The sequence below is a fragment of the Vipera berus genome, assembly GCF_964194415.1.
Source record: "Vipera berus genome assembly, chromosome: 2".
Taxonomy (NCBI): Eukaryota; Metazoa; Chordata; class Lepidosauria; order Squamata; family Viperidae; genus Vipera; species Vipera berus.
In genome coordinates, this window is record NC_138203.1 from 15,702,897 (window position 1) to 15,728,952 (window position 26,056).

A 26,056-nucleotide genomic window follows, 5' to 3' on the forward strand; every position below is an offset into this window, starting at 1 on the left:
ACAGCATTCCCATGTTCACATGATCAAAATTTGGATGCTTGGCAACCAGGATGCATTTATGACACTTGCAGCATCCCAGGGTCATGTGATCACCATTTGTGACCTTCTCAGACAGCTTCCAACAAGCAAAGTCAATAGGAGAAGCCAGATTTGCTTAACAATCACATGATTCACTTAAGAACTACAGTGATTATCTTAAAAACTGTGGGGACCTCTGATCTAGAACACATTTTAGCTATTTAGACTATATACCATGACCATGAACCATGAACAATCCACAACACTCTAACTTCTGTTCCTATGCTTAGACCTCGCTTGAGTCTTTTTCAGCTTCTACTCTCCCAGCCTGTTATTCTTTCTTTCTCATTCCTTTCTGGCTCCTCCCTCCTCCATTTGGTGGAGACCTAAATTCCAAGAGTGTTCTTTTTTTTATTCCTAGGAATTTCTGATATTGATGCATTTAGCTTTATAAGGAAATCATCAGTAATGCCTCAGATGTTCTTTCTTCTCTGCTGCAAACGGCCCTCTCATGACATTTTGTAAGCAGGGTTCATTTTTCAAGAAGGCCATTGCTCTCTGGAGCTTTTGCTCCTTAGACAGAAATATCTGTGGTCCTGCTCTGCTATGGCCAAACTCCAGATGGGACACCAAAGTGTCTCCAGAGTTTTCTAGGATCTCATGTGTTTCCAATATTAGATAATCATCATCATCATCATCCATCATCATTATCTATCATCTATCACTTATCATCTGTTTGGTCAACAGTTGCTAGAGTTTCCTGAACAAGAAAGCACCATTCTCTTCTTCCTTTAAGAATCTATTTTATTTGTTTGTTTTAAAACAACTCTCCCACTGCTGTTTCAAGCTGGAGTTCCTGTGCTGCATTATTATTATTATGGCTGATTGCACAGTCAGCCAGATGTTTAAACTGGATTTGGCATTTTTGTCCAGCTATCGAGTTTTTCCCATGACCTTGGATAGGCAGATGTTGATGTTTGTTCCATGCAAAGTTGCCTTTTGCAATGGAATGGTTGTGATTTGGTCAATGCCAATGGTGTTCAAATGATGCTCCAGATGTTTTGAGATTGCACCCAAGGCACCTATTACCATTGGCACTATCTTTGCTTTCTTTTGCCACAGTTGTTCTATTTCTATTTATAGGTCTTGTGTTTTGTTATTTTCTACAGTTCTTTCTCTTTGCTGCTGTCTCCATACAGTGCCACAAATCATAATATTGATATTGAATTAATATTATGTATAATCTAGAATTAGAATCACAAAGACTAGTTGAAACTTAATAACTCAAGTCCTAGTCAAGAACCTAAGACATATTAAAGTAGCATCTGAGAATATAGGCAATTCCAAGAAAAGTGTTGTTTGTTTGTTTTGTTGAATTAGGGCGCTCAGGTCCAATAAATTCAAAATTTCCAAAGATCAAGGGAATCCTTTATGTATTACTCCAAGCGCTCCAATCGTAATTGGTGTAACAGCAAATTTCTTTTTCTATAAGCATTCAGCTTCGATCTGCAAATCTCAATATTTTGCCATTTTTCCCCTAATTACTTTTCCTCTATCCCATCATCACCTGGTATAGCAACATCAATGAACTAGACTTTCTTCTTTTCAGTAACTTTTATATTAGGCATGTTATGAACAAGACTTGTTTGAATGTTAAAGTCCCATAAGTTCCTAGCCCACTCTTTGCCAAAATCTTCTCAGCTTGTTGGTCCCAGTTGTTCTTAATGCATTTAAATCCAAACGTCTGGCAAATAATTTTAGCAACTCAGTCATGGCGTTGCTTATAGTCAGCTTGTGGAATTTTGCTACAGCCGCTGATCAATGGTAAATGGTTTTATCTTTTTTGCTATAAGGGCAATGTTTAGTGCTGTTTATTACATGATGAATTTTGCTGTCCTGCAATTAGTCTGCAAAGCTTGCTCTTGAGACGGTAAAATAAAGCCTTCAGTTTCTTTCTTGAACACTCTGGATCTTAACCAGCATTATTGCATTATGATTATTATTTGCCTGAGCTCATGTGCATCTGTGTGCCAGTACACTGTGCATTAATCCTTTAGTTGCATGTGTTTTTCCCTCCCCCTCCTTAGCTCTTAGCCACACACACACACACACACACACACACACACACTCAAGCACACAGGCATCAGCTCCATCCATCCCTCCTTTCTGGGTGTGTTAACTCCAATGTAGCTCTCACAACCCAGGGTTTATCTTTTTTTTCCCCCTCTCTCTCTCTCTCTCCCTCTCCCCCTCCCTCCCGCCCTAGGTATGAGAAGCTGCAAGATGGTCCGAGTGGTGAGTGTTCTGGGGCTAGTGATGGTCAGCGTGGCTCTCTTGATTTTGTCCTTGATCAGCTACGTGTCCCTGAAAAAAGACAATATCTTCACCACTCCCAAATATGCCAACACGGGAGTGCCAAGAATGTACATGCTCCATGCCGGATTTAGGTGAGTGCTTGTCAAATTATACATAGATTGTCTTCCCTTCCCCCTCCTCCCTTCCCCGAGGAAAGGCATGCTGGAGAGATGGTAGAGGGTATGCAAGCTGAGGGGAGGGGAGAGGGGAATATTATTATTGAATCCACGCTCCGGGACACCCCTACCCCTTTCTGGCTTTTGTGCCGTCCGTACAATACCCCCTCCTTTAAAATGCTTTGTGTGGAAATCGATCGGGCCGCGCAGCTTTGAGCTTTTGCATCAGTGGCCGGCGGGGGTAGCGGGATGGGGTGGGGTAGGGTGAGTGGGGTGGGGGGTAGATGTATAATATGATGGGCAGCTGACGGTTTGGCCGGTTCATGTTTATTCCGGACGGAGGACGGACTAATGGCGCAGGCGCCTTGTTTCTTTGGCCGTAGAAGGGGAAGACGATCCAGGTGTTCCCTGTCGCTGGGGAATCGCAGATACGCAGTTTTTAAATGAGCAAAGCGGAGGAAGGGAAAGCGATGGGGGTTCTCTAATCTCCCTCGCAATTCCTCCTCTCCCGTCCGCCTTCCTTGCAGCTCCCGGTCCGGTGTGGACTCTCCCTATCAAACCGGGCAGGAGAAGACGGCGGATTCCTTTGTTTGACTTTTCCTTCCGAATCGCTGGCGCTTCCCCCCGTGTTTGGTTTTCCCGTTTAAAGCCGGGGAGCCAAAGGCCAGAAATTTAGGAGTGGGGGGAGAGGGTGGTTCCAGCCAGGCTTGAGAATAATTCAGGCTTCTTCATTCTTCGCCTTCCTTGGACGCCCAGAGGCCAGACATAAATGTACCCTAGACTAAGGCAGTTTGGGAGGGTGTCTCGGCCAGTGGATCACCACCCGCCCACTCACGCTCGTTGTGGGGGAATCGTCTCTGACATTCCGCACCACCGCCCTGTGTTTATGGCTGGGAAGAGTTAAAATTGGGCAGAGATGCCGAAAGCGGAAGAAGGCGGCAACCCTCTCGCAAGCCAGGCATGAGTAGCAAGGCCACTGTCCATGGTGCTGATCGCACCTCTGTTTTCTGCTCTTCGGTTCAGACCCATGAAGATTTGGCATGGTTTTGAGCACTTAGGGTTTAAAACATTCCATTTGAATATTATTCCCAGTGGTTTAAAGCGTCCCAAGGAATGAAAGATGCCACCTATTAGTAAGCTTACTGTGCCCAATCAAAGTAAACAATACCAAGCTTACAATACTCCTTATATCTTTATGGAATCTGCTGGCAAACTGTTGGGAAACTGCTTCTCCGTTCTCTTATCTTAACATTGACTCTAGCACATATAAGCCATCTCATAGTCATCATTAACCCATAGGTTACTGTAGCATCCCTTTCCAAGCCAGTGACTCCCAAATATATAGCAGCTCCCAACTTGCTTCAGCCAGTTGGGGAAGCCCAGCTTGTACATTTTCTGTACAGAGCATTCCTTGTCATGGAGACTCATCAGAAATATCTGATCAGGTTTCTACAGGCTGATAGAATCATAAGGATAATATGGAAGACCCATTTCATGTTCACCTGGGTATGGAAGGAATATGCAGTTATATATCTTTTAAATGGAAGACAGACCACTACCATTTAAGTCTGTTCACTGTCTAATAGCTGGTACCATCAAGAAATTGATTCTCAGACTTAACTGAAATCCTAATTATTAAGACTGTTTCTTACGATTTAGGATATGATTTGTTGCAATTTGAATGCATTGGTTCAGATCATAGGACAAGAGAAAATAATTTTATTTCCTTTTCTTATGGAATTGCAATGGAGAAGTTATCATATATGCAAAGTGATATTTTAAAGAATATTGACTCAATCATGACAGATAAATGAATAAATTAGAAAAAATATATGCAGACTAGAGGATGTTTTGATTAAGAATAGGAAATATGAGGTCCACCACATGTTTGAACTACATTTAACAGATTGTCTAGGCCTCTAGGAGCTATGATTCAGTAAGAAATGGAAGTCTATATTTTGCCTACCCTTTTTAAAAAGAAAATTTGAAATTCTCATATAACTCATCAGATATGATCTTTGCATAAATGTGTAGACTTACAAAAATGTTTGCATCTGGGATTGTCATGTATTATTTTATATTAGGGCTAATATTATCCCATATTTTTGACCAAAGTGCTCATATAATTTTCAGTTTCCCATAAATGTTTATGGGAAATATCTATGGAACCAAACTTTATTTTAAATGTATTGTTGATTCATAATCAGTTCAGTTCATTTTTATGACAGGTTTTCATTTATGTTTTTTCTTTTTCTGGTTGCTACCATCATAAAGGCAAGTGATGTCTGTGAATAGTCATTTTGCTTGCATTTCATGAAAATTTAGTAAACATTCCATTGAAATCAAAGAATGTTGTACAACCTTTAGAAAAGTTGTAATTTTTATAGGCTTGAACCAATTTTTTGGAAACTGCTGTGTAAATATCATCCAACAACAGAGAAATCCTATGTTCCTGAATCTGGAAGGTACCAGAAATTGGGGTTATATTTCTCCCAATCTCTACTTTCTGATACAGAATAATGGAAATTGTAGCTCAATGTCACAGAATATGATTCTGCTTTTTGGAATGTTTCTGTTCACCACTTAGCTGCTTGGTAGCTTCATTTCTTGCCTTCCCTCTTGATTTTCCAGGGGTTCCTTTCAGCTTAAACCCTTGTTTATCTTTGGACAATCACTTAACATCTCCAATCCTTGGTTTAGTGGGACGAGTTTTCCTAATGATAATGTTCATAAATGCTTTCAATTTAGGTGCTTACAAGTGAACATTCAAAGAATTGATGATGTGTTTAAGCTCCACAACAGAGGGGATCTTAGAAACATAGTCTTGCAAAGAAGAGAACAAACCAGACAGTGAAATGAAAAACAGAATGAGGAAGTGTTAAACAAAAATGAGCCTGAAAGTAGAGAACATACAGTTAGAGATCAGATACTCATGGAAAACTAGATGGAAGAAATATTGGGTCTTTGAAAAGAGAGATTAAAAAGTGAACTTAGAGAAGAAGGAGAACAGGTCAAAACTGCAGCACTATAGAAGTCGTTTGCAATAGATGATAGAGAGAGATGATAGATAGATAGATGTAAACTTTTAAAGTCTAACCTCCATGGACTCATATAGTTGTCTCTCTTCCAAGTACTAACCAGCTGGGCTCTTTGGAGATCAATAAAGTTTGGTTAAGTGCTGTGGAATACTCAGAATCATAAAGTATCCATTTTACAGGAAAAAGAAGACCCCTAAAACATATCCAGGTGACGGTGTCTCCAGTTACAATTTCAGGAATTAGAAACTGAATTGCTAAACTATTCTGATCCTGTTTCCAGTCATAGCATACAATTTTTATAGCTAATGCAACCTATTTGTAATGTATTTCCTGGCAGCTGGGCTGTAAGAAGGGCAATAATATTTGGAATGCAGATAGTCTTCAACTTACAACAGTTCATTTAGTCACAGTTTGGAGTTACAACAGCACAGAAAAAAGTGACTTATGACCATTTTTCACACTTACAACCGTTACAGCGTTCCCCACAGTCACGTGATCCAAATTCTGATGATTGGCAGCTGACTTATATCTATGATGTTTGTGGTGTCCCAGGGTCACATGATCCCCTTTTGTGACTTTCTGACCAACAATGACAATCTGGGAAGCCAGATTCACTTAACAACCATATTTCTAATTTAACAACTGCAATGATTCACTTTACAACTGTGGCAAGAAAGGTCATAAAATGGGGCAAAATTCACTTAACAACTGTTTCGCTTAGCAACAGAAATTTTGGGCTCAGTTGTGGTTGTAAGTCAAGGACTACCTGTATTTTCCTCTGGGGAATGAAGACCTTCCTCCATATAGAAAAATAGCCTTTCTAACAAATGCTCATCTGAAAAGGAGTTGGTAATTTCCACCTATCTGAACATGTTTAGATGTTGAGACTCATACATCAGGGAATGTCTTCTTCTAATGGACAGAGGTGGTAAGAGTGAGTAGAAATGATAACATCCTTACTTTGGCCCTTAATGTCATAAATACTTTTCACTGATTGCATAAATATGTGAACTGTTTTAGGTCACAGTTTGCACTGAAGTTCCTTGATCCTTCCTTTGTACCCAACACAAATTCCTTGAATCAGGAGGTGCAGGACAAATCGCCCAAGTGGACATTCAACAGAACAGCTTTCTTACAACAAAGGTGAGAAAAAAAGTGACAAGTGATGCTAGGCTCAGGATGATTCTAGATTTGAGGCAAATCCACCCTTTTAAGCACAGCCACTTGGCAACAGACAACTGTGCCCTTGAAAGTTGTCAAAAAATATCCAACCTCTTGTATCAGTGTCTTAGGGAATAAATGTCCCAAATATTGAGATGCATTTCTATGTCTGCACTAATTATCTCTCAAGTCATTTGAGCCTGAAAGATGAAGGGATCATTTGGGGACACTGAATTGGATATCTTGCTGTTTTAAATTATATGAATTAAGCCAAGGTGTATTAATATGAAGTGAGGTTGTAATTTTCCTGCCAAGAATATACAAGATGTTGGGCTACCGTTATTCTTTTTTTTTTAGCAATATTTCTCCCTGTCCATTCAAAAGAGATCGGGTTGTACAAAGACTCTAAACCAGGAGTGGAGAATGATGGCCCTTTTATGACTTGTGGACTTCAATTCAATATGTTGGCTCAGGAATTCTGGGAGTTGAAGTCCACAAGTCATAAAAGGGCCATCGTCCCCCACTCTGCTCTAAACCAATGGAGACTTCTGTTTTAGGCTTTCTATTCTGTCCCAGGATAGTATGATACAATGTGCCTAATAAATGCATCAGTGTAGACCAATACTACCAAATAGAGTGAAGCAACTGCAGGGCAATTAAAGAATGAATGCAATATATGTATAATATAAGGAAAGAACTACAAGTAACTATAGCAATAGCACAGAGTGAAATTGCATGCTTCCTCCGCATGTCACATCCCCAATTCCTAGAGAATTAATTTGCCTTAATGAAGTCTCTGTTGCTAGATACTTAGTAGCAGGGCTTTTTTTCTCATAGAACGCTCAGAACGGAGTTCCGGCACCTTTTTTGGATGGAACCTTGTAGGGTAGGCAAGGCGGGTTTTATGACGTGTGTGAGTTCCAGCACCTTTTTCTTTTACAAAAAAAGCACTGCTTAGTAGTAACTTGCCAAAGCAGCAGAAGGCTACCCAGTCTGAATTACATTTATTGAAATTATTATTGTTTCAGAATGAGGTGTTTGAAAGGAGAACTCAGTTCAGTCTTTAGGACTGGAACTCTCTAGGAAGCAATAGTCCAGAGCAGGGTTTCTCAATCTTAACATCTTTAAGATGTGCAGACTTCAACTTCCAGAATTCCCCAGCTATCATGTAGACTGGGAGTTGAAGTCCACACATCTTAAAGCTGCCAAAATTGAGAGACGTTGTCTGGAGGATTGGCATAACTTACCTCCTTCTCCGTAGCTTTCTTTTTTCGATGTTTCTGCCAGCATGACAATGTAGCTGGTCAAACTGTGGTGGCAGATTCTGGGATTAACTGGCAGGGATCCCTGGTAATGGAAGTGTTTCTCAATCTAATCTATTCTAGCCAGTTTATTGTTCAGCAGAAAGTAGAGGTGTGATCCTGGTTAACTTTGGCCATAAAATCAGGTTTTATTATAACCAGACTCTTTAAACACTATTTATACCAAGAAACTTGATAAGTTTTTTTTTACAGTGCCATATGAGCTGAACAATAAACCGACTAGAATATATTAGATTGAGAAACACTTCCATTAGCAGACAGCCCTTTAGCTGCCAATACCATGAGGACAATTTTTTTTCAAAGAGAGGGAATATAGGAAATATGAGCCATTCCTTTGTAATCTATTCATTTTTTAAATCTCTGTAATAATGTGTTAGTCATTAGCTAACAGAGAGCCAAGATTACAGCCACCCATGTTGAGTGAAATATATGGATTTCCACCTAGCTAGAAATTACCTATTTTGTTGAAATAACCAAGCTGTTTCAATATTGCACTATTTTAAATACAATTTTGGAGATGATGGAGATGGGAATCAAATCAAATAAAATAGGATGGAAATAGCTTCAGTTCTGTGTAAGAAGAGTAGACATGTTAACGGTTGATTTGATTACATTTTATTTGGTATTGCACTGAGAAGAAGCTAGACGGTGGATTACATAGCTTTAAAAATTGGAATGGAAAACAAATACAATGGAATTTGGGTGAAGCATGTTATCAACTCAGGTTCCATTCTAATATTCTTTATAGGACAGACACAAACACAATCTGAAATTTCATTAAGGAAGCAACAGTCCATTTAGCTTCAATTTCATTATAGAATTTCTCCATCAAGAGGATCACAATGCCGTATTATTTCCAGGGAACCCTACCGCAACTTTCTTTATACTGTTATATCCAAACCAGATTTTTCAAAAAGAAAAAGAAATATCACTTCCTACAAAGAATATTAATTTCATTATGAATAATTGAAGTTTTGTTCTATTTATGGGTAACAGAGAAAAAGTACATCATTCTTAGCATGTACAGTATTCAACAAAATTTCCTAAATACTCAATGCAGTTCATATTATATTACTCTTAAAAGAAATCTCTCCCCATTTTTTTTCCTCATGATTATCTGAAAGGAAGATAATTGTATTTTAAATAACCCACTACAAAATAAATATTATGCAGGGGGAAAAACCCAAATCATCTGCCTCTATTACTGTGCTATTAAATCTGAGCTATCTTTCCATTTTAAAACTAAATTATTTGGAAGTAAGATTGGACAGCCTTGTCAGATAAATACAATATTGCTTTTTTCTTTTACAGATAAAGCAGAAAGTTTGGCTTTCAAATACAAACTCTGTTATATCAAATTCAATATGCTTGGTATATGTTAACATAGTTAATGTGTGTGCGTAACATGTAATTTGTAATCTGTAATAACATTATTAACATAATGTATGTCAACGTAGTTTGGTGCAGTGGTTAAAATGTTGGTCTACAAACCAGATTATGAATTCTAGTCCTCTGAAATATGAAAGCCAGCTGAGTAACTTTAGACAAGTCCCTCTCCCTTAGCCCAACTCACCTTAGAGGGATGTTGTTGTGCGTGGGGGTGGGGGAATAGGAATAGGAATATTAGATATGTTCACCACCTTGAGTTACTTATAAAGTAATGAGTGGATAAAGGGTGGAGAGAGAGAGAGAGAGAGAGAATAAGATTATAGTTCTAATTATAATTATTTCTGACCATGGATTTGTATCGGGAACTATATAATGTAAGATAGTCTTGAATTGGTAATCAGGAAGAAGTGCAAGAAGAGGGATTGCACAGATCTTTCTTGATATTAATACTAAGCATCCAGCAAAAATAAAAATAGAAGTTTTAAGTCTTGTGCACAACCTCCAAAATTGCTTTAAAATGATACATTTCTTATTTTTTGTATAAGTATTTTATTAATTTTCTAGTTTTACAATCAAAAGTACTTAATAAACAGCATGTTGTCTGGCTTCATGAGTAATTCAGTGGTACATATTAACTTCCTCAATCTAGATACAATACTACACCATCCAGTGCTTCCTCTCTTCTTCCGGTGTTAGACATTTTCCATACTGAGCAAATACAGTTTTTGTTGCTGTTAATACATATGCAATTGAATACCAGCATCTTTGTTACATTTTTCTAATATTATATGTAATATCAGTAGTGTCAATTTAAAATATCTTTTCTAACCAAAACATTTTAATTGCATTTGCACTTAATATTCATTTGTTCAATCAATATCCTGTTTTTCACGCTTTTTAAAAAAAAAATAATTTCCCAACAGTGTTCAAAGTGTCTCTATCACTTATAATTTTCTCATAATAAATTATATTTGGGCAACCAATGGCTTCCCTTGTTCAAACCCTCTTAGCATTTTCATATTTCCCTTTTCATACCAAAATGTAAAATTCTTGTTATAAATCCTATCTTTCTAGTTCTAATAGCACTTCTATTTCTAACAGTTATCTATTCTCTTAGCCATATTCAAACATCTCTTTAATAGTATAATATGCCATCTAATGGGTCAGGACCTCTATTGTCTTCAATCTTACTCCAGCTTTCTTCCTTTGCCAACTAACTTTCCAAGTCAGTGCCTTTGAATCATCAGGTAGTTCTTCCTCTATTTTTATGTATATTGTTTGGAATAAGTAAGACAATTTGGTTAAGGTATTTTTGGAAGAATGCTCAGCCCATTAATATTCATTGAACAGCCTTCCTCCTTCTCCAATTTCCCACAATTTTCCCAACAGCTTTATCTTCCATTCGATTGGCTCTTCTTCCTTATCCTCAAGAGTGTTCTGAGATCTTTACAGGAAATATGTATTTTCAGTTTCTGGTATTATTGCTACATCTTCTAATTCTTCATTTGTCTGAGTCTGTTTGTTAATTCCTTCCTTTAAGTCATCCAACTTTGGGTCCACTTCCTCTAATTTTCCTTCTATTTTCTGAGTTACTAATTCCTTCTTTATAGTCATTTTCTGGATTTAGATTAGAAAATTGTTCTTTTATCTCCTTTGTGTTATTTTTAGTCTCATCATGAGCTAAGACAATTGTCTCTTGTATTAATTTTAACATACAAAGAATTTCCTTCTGAGCTTTGTCAACATTTTCTTGTTGATATGTCAAGCTGGAGACTTCGGAGATAAGTGTTAGAGATGGTTTTTTACCATTTAAAGCTGAGTATAGAAGATCCATTTTGTTTTTATATGTGGTTTCTATAGTCCAATCTATTTAGGGATTTAAAAAGTTTCAGTCAATTGTCATTTGTGCTCCAAGTTATCCATCCTTAAGCCTCCCCTAAGCAAATATAAGCAAAACTCAAGTTTTTTCTGTCCAATGAAAAACATGTTCTTTCTGTCCAGAGAGAAAAAAGCAATTAAAAGTTGTTCATCAGTCAAAGGTTTATAATCCAAAGTATTCCATCATCTCATTCCATAATGTATGTTTCTTCTACAGGTAAATACCTCCACGACACAACTCTAAAAGTCAGTATTTATATTCGTGGTCCAGGCAGGCCAGTTTCAAAATAGTTTATCATCTCTGTCACACAGATAAGCAGCCCAAGAGTTTTTTCCCCTTTTCCCAGCTGAAGTCTAGAAAAGTGAAAGTTTCCAAGGACAACAGAAGTCTTATCTGGGTCTGAGCTTCAAGCCAAGTTTCCCTTAAACATAATAAATTGTAGTGCTGTGGCTTGCTACTAGATGTCATTGATGCTGTCTTCCAGCTTTTTAAATCCAAACTTATATTACAAGCTTTTCAACTCTCTTTTTTTTAACAAAAAAATCTCAAAAGCACTTTTAGTCCCCAAATTTCAAAGCTATATATATATGTATTGATTCCAAATTAATCTTGTAATTTTCTGTTTTCCCCCAAGCAATTAATTTGCCACTTTTCTTTTCCTGAGAGAATGGTGCAGAAATTCCCCTTCCCTCTCTCCTCAGGGAGGATTCTTTGCTTTGGGTGGTTTGTTTTTTTTCAAGGAAAAAGTCATCAAAAGACATAAGGAAAGATGTCTTAGATGTTATAGGAAAAATGGAAGAGTCTACACTAAGACAGATTTTAAGAATAATATTGATGTCAGATATAGCATATATTTTTCCATCACACAGCTACAGTACATTTCTATACTCTAAGGTCTGCACAACTTTTAATGGACCAACAGATGCACTTGATTTTTTATAACTGTTAGGGCATGCACTGAAGGTGAGATAAGACCGAGACATGAATGAAACCAGGACAGAAATAAAGAATAACAGAATTGGAAGGGACCTTCTAGTCCAACCCATTGCTTGAGCAGAAGACAGTATACCATTTTAGACAAATGGCTGTCCAATCTCTTCTTAAAAACCTCCAGTGTTGGAGAATCCACAACTTCTGGAGGCAAGCCATTCCACTGCTTAATTGTTCTCACAAATAGGAAATTTGTGCTTAATTCTAGATTAGATTTCTCTTTGATCCAACCTAGAAATAAGGAGATATTTCTTGTTTCAATTCAATATTCCTATGTAGAAAAAAAACCCTATATATTTCAATACTTACATTAAATTCAACTTGAGTTCATTAAACACAATAATACAGCTTCTGTGTTATTATATCTATTGCTTCTTTTACTTTTCAGTGAAAAACTACATATATTGTAGTGTAGCACTACACTCTAGTACTTCTACTTTAGTTCTTCTAAAAGCTTTACCCCTTTATCTCATTAAAAAGCAATGTGGTCTCCACTTTTAGAAAGGCTCTTGAGCCACATTGCAGAATTTTGGGATAGGAACAAGTTGTACCCTTCAGTATCAAGAGGAAGATGAATATAGCAAATAAGTAATTATATCAGAACCAGGTTGTTTACTTATGATGAGCAAATGCAAACCCTAATGGCATTTTTATTAGGCTTATTTACTTTAGGGAAAATGTTAATATTCTCAATGTTCCCCAAATTGAATATTAAAGATTTCTGCGTCTGCAAAGGATAGACAGACAAATGTTGCTCAAGAGGCCAAGTTATAATACTGGAAAAGCTCACTTCAGCTCCATTATTCTTCAAGCAATTTAAGCAGAAGGAATTCCTTTTTCCAAATTCTTTCTTGCCTCCTGAAACAGAAGATATTATTATTTTATTGAAAAGGTTTTCTCAAAATTGTGTAGCAATCAAATTGCAGCTCCATTCAAAACGACGTTTCATTCACCGTCCAGCAGAGTTTGAAAATTACATTGGTTTCTTGATTACAGGGCAAAGTGGTCTTGCTGTATGCTAGGCATGAAGAAAAGTGTTTCTTGAAGCAAATACTATAACATCCTAGTTATAATGTTATTGTAAAAGAAATTGTGCTAACAGTACTTTTAATCTAACTTGGACCACGTTCCATAATACATCCCCTCCAATCGTTTCTAAGCATGGGTGTCAATAATCCATCTTCACAAGCCAGAAAACACTTGGAAAATGTAAATTATTCATTCTTTTATCCTTATATATGAATAGGATGTCTACTCCATCTGTCTGTGACTTATAGAACAGAGCATCTTCCAAACAATTATCTGTACCTGGATTCAGTCTAGTAAAATCAACTTAATTTATTCCAGTTGATTCAATTTCCAGATTCAAGTTCTGTTGTGTAAGCATGATTGGATTCAATCTGATGACAGTTAGAACATGCATGTAACATTTCATCAAAAGGTAATCTTTAGCAATCTTAATCTACAGGTAGCCCTCAATTTATGACTACAACTGACCCCAAAATTTCTATTGCTAAGCAAGACAATGGTTAAGTGAGTTTTGCTCTGTTTTAAAACATTTCTTGCCACAGTTGTTAAGTCAACCACTGCAGTTGTTAAATGAATCATTTGGTCATAAAGCAAATATAGATTTTCCCATTGACTCTGCTTTTCAGAATAAGGTTGGGAAGGTTATAAATGGTGATCACATGACCCCAGGACAGTGCAGCTGTCATAAATACATGTCAGTGCCCAAGCGTCTGAATTTTGATCACATGACCATGGGGATGCTGTAAAGGTCATAAGTGTGAAAAATGTTCATAAGTCATTTTTTCAGTGCTATTCTAACTTTGGTCACTAAACAAATGGTTGTAAATTGAGGACTACATATAGTAACATATAAACATTATACTACCAAAAAAAGAATTATGAGTTTTGTTTTATCTCCGATCCTTGACTCCATAACAGAATTCTACAACTCTAGTTAAATTCTCACTCCAACTCCTGGCTCAAGCATTCTAGGTCCAATCTCTTCTTAAAAACCTCCAGTGAAACCAGATATTATATTTAAGGAATCCTTTACCACACAGGTTATTTTTTTGCTAAGACATGTCTTAATATTATTGACATAGAGAAATAGGGTACTTCAGCGGCCCCCAACTTTTTGGGCACCAAGGACCAGTTCCGTGGAGGGGAGTTTTTCCGTGGACCCAGGGGGACGTGGTTTCATGCACTGTCTGGATCCCACATGTACATGGATGGGGCTTCACTCACTTGCACAGCCTGGTTTCTGGCTGGCTGCAGCCCAGTGTCGGTCCATGGTCCAGGGGTTGGGGACCCCTGCTGTACTTATTTGATTCTATATTATTTTATATTAGAAGTAAAACTTTGATTAAATATCAATAATGAAAAAAACAGAGGAAAATGAAGCAAAGAAAGCACTAGTTAAATTAATTATAAAAGCATTATTAAATGTAGTTATCATGACTTCTTTTCATTTTAGATTTCAAATTAATCCACATAGTTTTGTTGAGGAATTGAAGACTTAAAGATTGAGGTGGGGGATTGATATAGTCTAATGGTAAAATATGTCAACTCTTGACATCTCCAGGAAGGGTGGAAAAAATCCTTCCTGAAAAACTAAGAAACCACTTTGGTCAGCGTAAAACAGTGCTGACCTGGGATAACACTGGTTCCTGTATTCCAATTGAGTTATTATGTCGTACATGCAAATCAAAAATCAATACAAGCACATCAGCCTGCTTGTACTAAATGTTCATCAGAGAGGAACTCTGTGCAATTTGCAATCTACCAGTTGTCCTTATAAACAACTTTTTTCATCCTGGGGCAATGCAGATTATTGGTTTCCAACTTCTGTCATCTCCAACCCACCACTTCTTCAAGCATCAGAAGGAGAAAGTCTTTAACTCATTCTGTATCAGTTCTATTTTAGCAAAGCGAGTACTGGGGGCACAGTAGTTAACTGCAGTATTGCAGGAAAACTCTGCCGACAGCCTGCAGTTCGATCCTGATGGGGCTCAAGGTTGACTCAGCCTTCCAGCCTTCTGAGGTTGGTAAAATGAGGAGCCAGACTATTGGTGACAATATGCAAATAATGGTGACATTGTAAATCGCCCAGACAGTGCTCTAAAGCCATATGGGGCAGTATATAAAGTCTAAATGCTATTGCTATTGCTAAAGGTGTGAGCACCAGAGAAGCTGAGGATTTGATAGAGCAAATACGTATCTAGAAAATAAGGTTAGAGAGTTAAATTATAAGGCTAATAATTTCAGCAGCATTTCCTATTATCAATTCCATCTAATGTCTAATTATTTACCTTACATGTAAAGAATCATAATATTAGCACTGATGAGTGAAACAATCTTCTACAATGGTGTATAGCCAAAAAGAGAATGCCATAGTAATGTCAAGGACAAAATGTTAGGTTTTAGTAATAAGTAATAATAATAACTTGGAAGGGACATTGGAGGTCATCTAGTCCAACCCCCTGCTCAGGCAGGAAACCCTATACCATTTCAGACAAGTGGCTGGCCAGTCTCTTCTTAAAAACTTCCAGTGTTGGAGCATTCACCACTTCTGGAGGCAGGTTGTTTCACTGGAACAAATCTAGGTTTACTTAGTTCTCAGTCAAAAAGTTCCCCTAGTAAGCTTGAGAAGCAACTGCCTTTTTACTTAATGCAAAGGTGAGTAGCCTTTTTTGGCAGCCAGGAACTACACTCTTTTTAAAAAAATCAATGAATACGCACACAAACATAAATTGATTTTTTTGGAGTTGAAAACTATCCTTCTCCCAGGAAAAGGAAAAACTCCAGAATCTAAAATTCTCAATTTGCAGGATGATCCCAAAACTATAATTGCATTATATCAGGTAAATCCAATTCTATTGGACTTAACCAAACTGTGCAAAACAATATACAAGCTTTTGAGATTTCCATAACTATTCTTTAATATGGCTAACTTTAATAGTAGGGGAATAAGCAAAAATCTAAAAAATATTAAGCAGATTTTTCAGCCATCTGTTTGCAGTTCAAAAAACATCTAAAATGGCATTTGGAGTTGGGATATTTTTTCATAAATTGACACAGCTGTAACTGCTTTTTGTGTACTTTGAGAAATAGGTGTGTAAAATAGTTCTTGCTCCCACACAATTTACCTGTATTGGTGGGAAATAATTTCCTAATAAAAATCTCAAACTACAAATACTTGCCATTTTTATTTTCTAAGCATTATCTCTCTGTGAAGTTCAAAATTATTCTGGGGGGAGACGAATGTATTCCCGAGATTGCCTACTTCTGTGGAATAATCAATTTCAGATTAGTTCTTTGTTAATTAATGACATGCATTACTCCAGGGGTCTCCAACCTTGGCAACTTTACAACTTGTGGACTTCAACTCCCAGAATTCCTCAGCCAGCCAGTTGAAGTCCACAAGTCATAAAGTCAGGGCTTTTTTTCTCATAGAACGCTCAGAACGGAGTTCCGGCACCTTTTTTGGATGGAACCTAGTGGGGTAGGCAAGGCAGGTTGTATGACATGTGTGAGTTCCGGCACCTTTTTCTTTTACAAAAAAAGCACTGCATAAAGTTGTCAAAGTTGGAGACCCCTGCATTACTCCATCCTTCCTCAACTTTATGTCCTCTGGGACTAAAACTTCCAGAATTCCTAGACAACATGTTCAAATGCTAATGGACGCCAGAGCATCCCATCACTAAGCAACAGCAGAAATTGAGCTGATAGAAGTTTCCAATCCTGCACACACATACTTTATATTCTTGGTAAATTGGTTGAATGAAGACATTGCGGAGGTCCTAAAAGTAATCTTTTTCTTCAGATTAATTCCAAATTGGCAAGACATCAATGCCAAGCAGTTCAGTGATTTCATTGGAAGTTCCCAGAGGCAGACCGACATCATGGCACTGGTGTCTTCTTGTTGAAATTGTATGGCACAACTCAGGCATCAGGGAACTATGGTGTTTCAGGTTTATGACTTGTGGACTTCAGCTCCCAGAATTCCTCAGCCAGCGTGCCTGACTGAGGAATTCTGGGAGTTGAAGTCCACAAGTCATAAAAGGGCCACCTTTGAAGACCCCTTCATTAGATGGTATTATAACACTGTGGGAAGAGAGATGAAGGAGCTCACTGTCTACATCAGGGGTGTCAAACTGCCGGCCCGTGGGCTGGACGCGTCACGAGGAAACCACGCCCACCCCATTGCCAGCAATGGGGAAAAAGTTCCGATACGTCGTGTGACATCATGTGACATTGCAAGTTTGACATGTCTGGTCTATATTATAGGCAGTGAAGAGAGAAAGAGAAAAGACAATTGAGAAAAATCTCCTCTAGTATTGGCACAGCCAATTCCATCTGACAGGGCTGGCATGTCTGAATTCCTTCAGTTAAACAATGCCCTCAATCAGAAGTCTAGAAGTGCATCTTCTCTGGGCTCAGAGCATGCCTTCTGGAACAAAATTTCCCTCCCACCCTACTAACATTTCAGAGAGCCCTGAAGACCTTGGCTAAGATGGGTGTAAGTCCCTTTCAAGGAGAAAGTGTATTTTCCTTGCTGCCTGGTTCTGTCTTCTTCACCTCTTCTATTGTTGCATTGTTTTTAATTGTTGTATTCTTTTATGGTTTCTTGTGAATCACTCAGAGTCATTGGAAATTGGACAATTACAAATTGAAATACATAAATAAATGTATCTTTCTGACCTTCATTCAGCACCAGAGCCAGGTCCAGGGAGTGGGAACATTGTCTGTTTGCCTAGGCCAGGGGTAGGCAACCTTGGCTCTTTTATGACTCGTGGACTTCAACTCCCAGAATTCCTGAGTTCTGGGAGTTGAAGTCGACGAGTCATAAAAGAGCCAAGGTTGCCTACCCCTGGCCTAGTCATAAAGGCCAGCAGACCTCATTGGACTCGCAATGGAATCATTTCCACCTGGCCTTTAGCATCCAAGAAGATCAGAGAGTCTAAGACAAACTTCAGTTTTGACTTTCCTTTTTTATAATTCCTTCTATTCTTTTTTCATCCTTGAGTGTAGGAACTTAAAGTACCATGGCTAAGAGCCTCCATAATCCTAGAACTAGCCCTATCTAGCCATGATTGATTAAAGTCCTGTCTTCCCACCTGGTACACAGCTTCAACATCCAGGGTTACAACATACAAAATTGTCTTTAACCAGTGGCTCTAAGATGGGCACCTTTGATAAAACGAGACAAAAAATTATGTGAATGAAAAATTAAATAAGAACTATGCCAAACCAAGTGAATAGTCTGATAAATTAAATGACATACATAAATAGAATAATCATTTCTCAAGATATGGCATCTTAATAAATAGGCAAAAATGGATCTTCTTTCATGGTAACACAGAATTTATATTAAGTAATAAGTTATGATGTGTATTTAAATTGCTGCATAATTGTTAAGTATTGTGCAATTAGGCAATATTTAAAAGTCAAGTCATGTGCTAATAGTTAAAAGATATTTTGCAGCTTAGCCTAATACACTTGTTTAATTAAGCATACTATTAATTTGAATAGGAATGCAAATGAATGAAAGACAACGAGGACTTTAAAACAACATCTGTGGCAGTTTTTTTTAAAGCTAGAAGCAATTGTGAAATGAAGAAAAAAGGAAGTTCAAAAACTAAGAATGCAAGTTAGATGATTATAGCTTTAGTCTGGCAAGAGTCTGTTAGGTGTAAGCAAATAAAGAACTGGATTAAATTAGATTTCACTGTGTCGTCTTTGGCTTTGAGTCCAACAAGGGCAGAACAACTGAGTATTGGTGGTGATCTCTTGATACCAGATTGCACACCTGATTTTTAAGGAGTCCACTTTCAGGTAAACCTAATAAAGCCTCTATTAGGAAATCAATAGCTTCATCCCTAATGTTATGGTCATTTCCTTATCCAGATCTATGCTTTTTTGGGGGAGGATAAAAGAAGATTAAAACTATAGATCCAGTCTATGTCACTCTTTTTCAGAAAAGTAATGCAGCCCTAAATTATGTGATCAGTTATGCCCTCCAAATATACTGAAATGGCATTGTATATGATAACAACTACAAGGATTTTATGCACTTTTTATTGGAAAAGATCTCTAGTCCCCTGAATAGAAAGGTAATTAAACTGTAAGGATGTTTCAACACCTAGAATTACTGGTTATCTAAAAGGTTTCAGTCTTCTTTGGAAACCATTTTTGCACTATGATTTTTTGCATAGAAATGTGCTATAATACTTCTCAAATTTGGATTCTAGAATTTATTCATTTAAGCTGATATATAGCATTAGCAATAGCACTAGATCTAGATACCACTTCATTTAATCTAATTAATAGCATTAGCAATAGCACTTAAATCTAGATATCGCTTCATAGTGCTTTACAGCTCTCTCTAAGCGATTTACAGAATCACCATATTGCTGTCAGTGATCTGGGTCCTCATTTTACTGACCTTAAAAGTACGGAAGGCTTGGTCAACCTTGAGCCTGTCAGGATTGAACTCCTGGCAGTGAGCAGAGTTTACCTGCAATACTGCATTCCAACTATTGCACCACCACAGCTCCTAACATTGTCCACACAAGAGTTCCCCAATGTTTCTGGCTTTGCAGAATGGGGGGGAGGGGGAGGAGAGAGGGATGGTTCTGTGTGAGCACAAACGCACAACTCTATTTGTGCAAGGGCATGCCAGCGTGCCCACCGCTCACACAAATGGAGCGTGCATGCACACGCTCACCTGCTTGCGCAAGTGGGGTGCGTGTGTGTGCATGCGCGCTGACCCCGTTTCCATGACCCAGTTGCAAATAGCTCATGGCCTGCTAGTGGGCCACAGCCCAGAGGTTGCTTATTATTTAAAGTTTTTCAGCTGTACAATAGGGACATGTCTTAACTAGAATTTGGTATGAAATATGCTCTAAATTATTAATGGTGTATTAGAATATAGTGCTCATTTTATATTTTAGATCTACTGGTTATTTTAGGCTTGATAGTTATCCGTCTGTATTTGATAGCTTCTTTGGGTTGGTTGGTTTGTTTCCTTCTTGCTAATTTGTCTATATGCTTTTAAATGTGTATCTGTATCGATATTATTTATTTATTTTATTATTTTTTATTTGCCACAGGAGTTTGGGATGACTGTGCAGTTGTGGACATGTGTATATGGGATTTTTGTGGTGGGGGGGCCTCTACTCAAGGAATTAGAATTGGAATGTCTTTGTTTGTTTCATCAGGAGAAAACAAAATGGAATATAGTTAGAATCACGCTGAAATGTAATCAAACTGAAAATCAGGGTCCCCAAACTAAAGTCTTTCCTAGTAGTGGTTGATTCATCTATTAAAAAATATAAATGCACATTATGCTAAAAGTTTATCTGTTTTTGAAAAAAAAACCAACCAAATCCATCCGTTGTACCTAATGCAGATAGTCCTCGATTTAACAACAATTCATTTAGTGACAGTTCAAAGTTACAACAGCACTGAAGAAAGTGACTTATCACTGTTTTTCACACTTATGACCATTGTAGCATTCCCATCGTTATGTGATCAAAATTCAGGTGCTTGGCAACTGACTCATTTTTATGACAGTTGCAGCAACCCAGGATACAGTGATCACCTTCTGTGATCTTCTGACAAGCAAAGTCAATGGGGAATCCAGATTCACTTAACAGTTGCAGTGATTCATTTAACAACTGTAGCAAGAAAGGTCCTAAAATGTGGCCAAATTCACTTAACAAACATCTTACTTAGCAACAGAAATTTTGGGCTCAGTTGTGGTCATAAGTTGAAGACTGCCTGTATATGAACGGTTTGAGACCCTATGTTTCTTTTTAATGCTAAAACACTGCCAATAACTGGATGCTTCAGATGAGACCATGCATTGTCACTGTTTATCTGTTATTATTATTATTTTTAGACGAGAAATCCTTCAGCACGTGGATGTGATCAAAAACTTTTCTTTAACAAAGAACATGGTACGGATTGGACAGCTGATGCATTATGATTATTCCAGCCATAAGTACGTCTTCTCCATTAGCAATAGCTTCCGCTTGTTGCTTCCAGATGCGTCGCCGATTCAGAACAAGCACTACAACATTTGCGCCGTTGTGGGAAACAGTGGGATTCTTCTTGGGAGTCAGTGCGGGCAGGAAATAGACAAATACGATTTTGTTTTTCGTTGCAATTTTGCACCCACCGAAGCATTCCAGAAAGATGTTGGAAGGAAAACCAACATCACCACTTTTAACCCGAGCATTTTGGAGAAGTATTACAACAATCTCTTGACCATTCAAGATCGCAATAACTTTTTTCTAAGCTTGAAGAAGCTGGATGGAGCTATTCTCTGGATTCCAGCTTTTTTCTTCCATACTTCAGCCACTATTACCAGAACTTTGGTAGACTTCTTTATTGAGCATCGAGGACAATTAAAAGTCCAGTTGGCTTGGCCAGGAAATATAATGCAACATGTTAACAGGTGCGATTTGCTGCTGTGCATCATTAACTTTTTGGTGCTTAGATTGTTTTCGGTGTGACCAAAGGATATTCAAATTATGGCAGTTGTAAGGAGGATGGATACTTTGTGAACCCAGATAGCATTTCGCTTACATTGCCGACCTGAGAAACTAAAAAGGATCTGAACAGATCGCAGAAGAAACAACTACTATAAGTGAGCCTCAAAAGATAGAGTAGACCAGTAATTTTTTTTAAATTGCAGAAAAAGCCAGTGGCATCTGACTTGCTGCCTTATTATATTTATTGGATTCATTCTGTGCTTCTTCATATAAAAAGAGCCTCTGAGGCACCTTATAGAAAGTGTCACGCAAGAAGGAACTAATTAAAAAATTAAATGCTTAGTTAATACATCCAACGATAAAGAAAACCATGAAGAAGCATTAAAAAAAATCAATTAATTTGATACCTCTGCTTTTCAAATAGGAAAGACTAGAAAGCAAGGAAAATCCCCAAGATCATCCCAGTGCAGTACAGAGGTGAAAATCTTGATTTGTTCAGATAGCTTATCGGCTAATAAATAAGGAGGGAATCCACTGTGTTATGAATGAAGATGATCATCATCAACCATGATCATCCATGATTATCAACAAAGATGATAACAACTATAGTCCCCAAAGTGCTTTTTTTTCAAAAGGCAACTGGACTTTGTTGTTTTAATCTTTTGTTTTTCATCCAAGAAGCTTCTTCAGCTCAATAACACTGAAATGATTTTAATAGTTAGCATTTCTATTGAAAACAAAAAGTATATAAAGATGTCCAACAAGATCAAGCAAAAGAATAAAAATAAACTATAAAAAACAAAAAAAAAGGTTGATAACGGTATCCACATTTCCACCACAACTATCTTGGTAATATAATTGAAAATATGTTACATTCATATTATTAAATAATAGTTTACTTGTTGTTTAATCTTAACATTTTTAACATTTTTCTATCTATGTTTTTAAAATATTGTAAGCCACCCAGTCACACAGGACAGTGAGACAGGCGGCATATACATTTAATAAAAAAACTAAAAGCTAGAAGCCAGGAGATAGGTGGATATTTCTGTAGAGGAACTTTGAGAATTGCCACCACCAAAAAGGCCCTGCTCTGCCAAAGCATCTAAGAACCTCAGAAAAAAATATGAATGTGAAATAGGATTTCCCCAAAATAATGATACTTTATGGATTCTTCTTTTGCAGGTACTGGAAAAACAAGCATTTGGCTCCCAAGCGACTCAGCACAGGTATCTTGATGTACACCCTTGCATCCGCGATTTGTGATGAAATCCACCTGTACGGGTTTTGGCCCTTTGGCTTCAACCCAAACAATAAAGAGGATCTTCCTTACCACTATTTTGACAAGAAAGGAACCAAGTTTACTACGAAATGGCAAGAATCCCATCAGCTGCCCGCCGAATTCCAGCAGCTCTTTCGAATGCACGGTGAAGGACTTGCAAAACTGACTTTATCCCACTGTGCCTAAGGATTTCATACTTGAAGTGCCAAAAGATTGTTGCTGTTGTTTTTTAAAGGGGGGAAAAAGTGCCCCCAACTGAATTTGCAATTTTTGAAAGCAGAATTCTAAAAGGAAAGGCATTGGTGGGAATAAGGCGGGGAAGCGTTTAATTCTGGAGTGGTCTCCCGTTTATTATTACCAGTTTTCAAAGCCTAGGAGAGTGGCTTTGCCAATTTTGCAAGACAGAAGTATTTCTTATCTTCCTGAAGTAGGAAAATCCGGGCTGTTTATAGCAGAAAAGTTTTGAATGTCTTAGCTATGCTGCCAAGAATATTAAAGTATTTTCATAGTCATATATTTTTCACATTCTGGAAAGGAAAAAAAAGGCAAACATTATCAATGGTTAGAACTTCTGTGTTTGCTTATTCAGACTAGCTTATTGTTGTTTCTGGATTTCTTTGGGGAAGGGGTGAATTTATGCTATTGCTATTCATAGTAGAACATGCCAGTGTTGATTTATGAGAATTTTTCCTAATGTTTGGACTGAATGATGGTTTAGGGCAGTATGAATAGGCAGTAGGCCTATTAAGATCACTGAGAATGTCTCCTGATTAAGAGATGATTGAATTGTTCCCAAAGTCTAGTTTTTCTCTATGGAGATCAAAATCAAGGAAAGGTCAACAATATTTTCCATGCATTTAAGCATCTATATATGGCACGGATGATCAGCTGAATACTCAAATAGCAATTTGGCCATTGACCCAATTTTCAAAGACGTTTCTTCTTTTCAGATCTCCTGTTGAAACGACTTGTTCAAGCTACTATCAGTGCAATTCAGACTAAGTAGCTAATATGGTCCTGTGGCACTATCAGTATAAAAATAATTCTGTGCGCGTGGTATTTGTGCAAGAACACCATCATTTTGCACAGTGTGTTTGCTTAAATAAAAGCAGCATGTTTCTGACCTGCCAATTATCTCCTGCAAATTTAAAACAAAAATCCCCTTACCTTGCATGTTTTCATTTGTACAGAACTACAGAGATGGTCTTGGAGAAAGAATGTGGCAGCCTTTAGCAAAACATGAATGTATTACTATATTATTATGGTTGTTTGGCAGCCAGATGTTTAGACTGGCACTTTTGTCCACCTAATGAGTCCTTCCCAAAGAGCTGGGATAGGCAGATGTTGTTTAATAATTAAAGGTATTGTCATGGATGTAAGATGCCTTTTGCAATTGACTGATGGTGATTTTGTCAATGCTGATTGTGTTCAAGTGATGCTCCAGATGTTTTAGAATTGGACCCAAGGGGCTCCAGATGTTTTAGAATTGAACCCAAGGGGCCTATTGCGTACTATGGGTACTACTGTTGTTTTCTTTTGCCAAAGTTGCTCTACTTCTATTTACAGGTCTTTGTAGTTTGTGCTTTTCTTCACTTGTTTCTTTTATTCTGCTTTTGTCTCCAGGTACTGCCATGTTGACTACCAGACTTTTTTTGTCTTTCTTATCAACAGTTGTTAAATCTGGGGTAGACTTGTCTGTTTGAATTTCAGACAATTTCCCAGAGCACATTAGCTTCTTCATTTTCTATTATTTTCTCTATTTTGTGGTTCCACCAGTTCTTGCTTGCAGGCAAGTGGTATCTCTTGCAGCTATCCCAATGGCCCATTATTGCTACTTGTCATGCTGTTGTTTGTAGTCTGCCTGTGCAATCCTCTTGCAGCAGCTAAGTAGTCCACTGTTTCTTCAGATTCTTGGCAGAGGCAGGGTTGGTGTCTGTTGCTGTCTTTTCAATTCTGGTTTTATATGCAATTGTTCTTAAGATGTGGTTTTGTGCAGCCAGAATTAGCCCCTCTGATTCTTTTTTCAACTTTCCTGTTCTTAGCTATTATGAGGTCTTGTTGTCATCTGCTTGACCTGTTAGTAGTTTGTTTGTTTTTTCTGCACTGGCCATATATTAATTTGCTTCACCATGTTTCTTTTCTGCTCTTCATTTGGTCTTTCTTATAGGCTAGTTTGATTTCTTCAGTATTCAGTAAGCCTTCATGGTACATTAGCTTCTTCAGTCTTTCAAATATTCTTCAAATGCACTTTTTTCTTCTTCAGCTATCTTGTGATCTTTCAACATTCCACATGCACCTATGCTCAGTATTGGAGTGTCAGTATTGCTAAGCAGATGAAGGCATGATTCACTGTCATTATTTTTCTGGTTTTCTTGTCCAAGTTCCTAGTTCAGCTTGCATTCAGTCCACTACTCCAGTTGGGTATCTAATGATTGGAATTACACAAATATTAATCGCTTTCGTGGCTTTTCCACCTCTGAGTTTGGTCTTTAAGATCTTTTTTTTTTTGCTCTTCTGATGTATTCAGTACTTTCCACTTAACTTCAGTGTGCTTGATATTGTCAGTGTGAAGGATGCCCAGGTATTTGTAGAGATCTTCATCCTGACTCTGGATGTTATTTCATAGGGTATCTTGATTCCTTCAGTTTTCACTATTTTTTTCTCTGTTTATTTATTTATTTATTTATTTATTTGTTTTTATAAACCGCCCTTCTCCCGAGGGACTCGGGGCGGTGTACAGAATAAGGTAGGCATACAGAATGAACAATAGTGAAAACAAACAATAGTAAAATACAAGCTGGGACCCCAGATTAGAGTTATCAGGCCAGGCCAGACTGCTGGAACAGATAAGTTTTTAATTCGCGCCGGAAGGTGCGGAGGTCGGGGGCCATCCGGATTTCGGTTGGTAAGCTGTTCCAGAGGGCTGGCGCACCCACTGAGAATGCCCTCCCCCTGGGGGCCTGTTGAGAGTAAGGGTGGCATATTTGTCCAGTCCAAACT

At 37.8% G+C, this 26,056-nt stretch overlaps 1 protein-coding gene across 1 annotated transcript; it reads left to right on the forward strand.

Annotated features, from left to right (window-relative positions):
• Positions 1-2,286: 2,286 nt before the first annotated feature.
• On the forward strand, positions 2,287-23,242 carry ST8SIA3 (ST8 alpha-N-acetyl-neuraminide alpha-2,8-sialyltransferase 3; the record flags this gene model as incomplete). Its single annotated transcript, XM_081318749.1, has 4 exons — positions 2,287-2,465; positions 6,548-6,670; positions 21,180-21,737; positions 22,960-23,242. The coding sequence occupies 4 exons, from the start codon at positions 2,287-2,289 to the stop codon at positions 23,240-23,242; spliced, it is 1,143 nt and encodes a 380-aa protein (XP_081174875.1).
• Between the last annotated feature and the right edge of the window lie 2,814 nt (positions 23,243-26,056).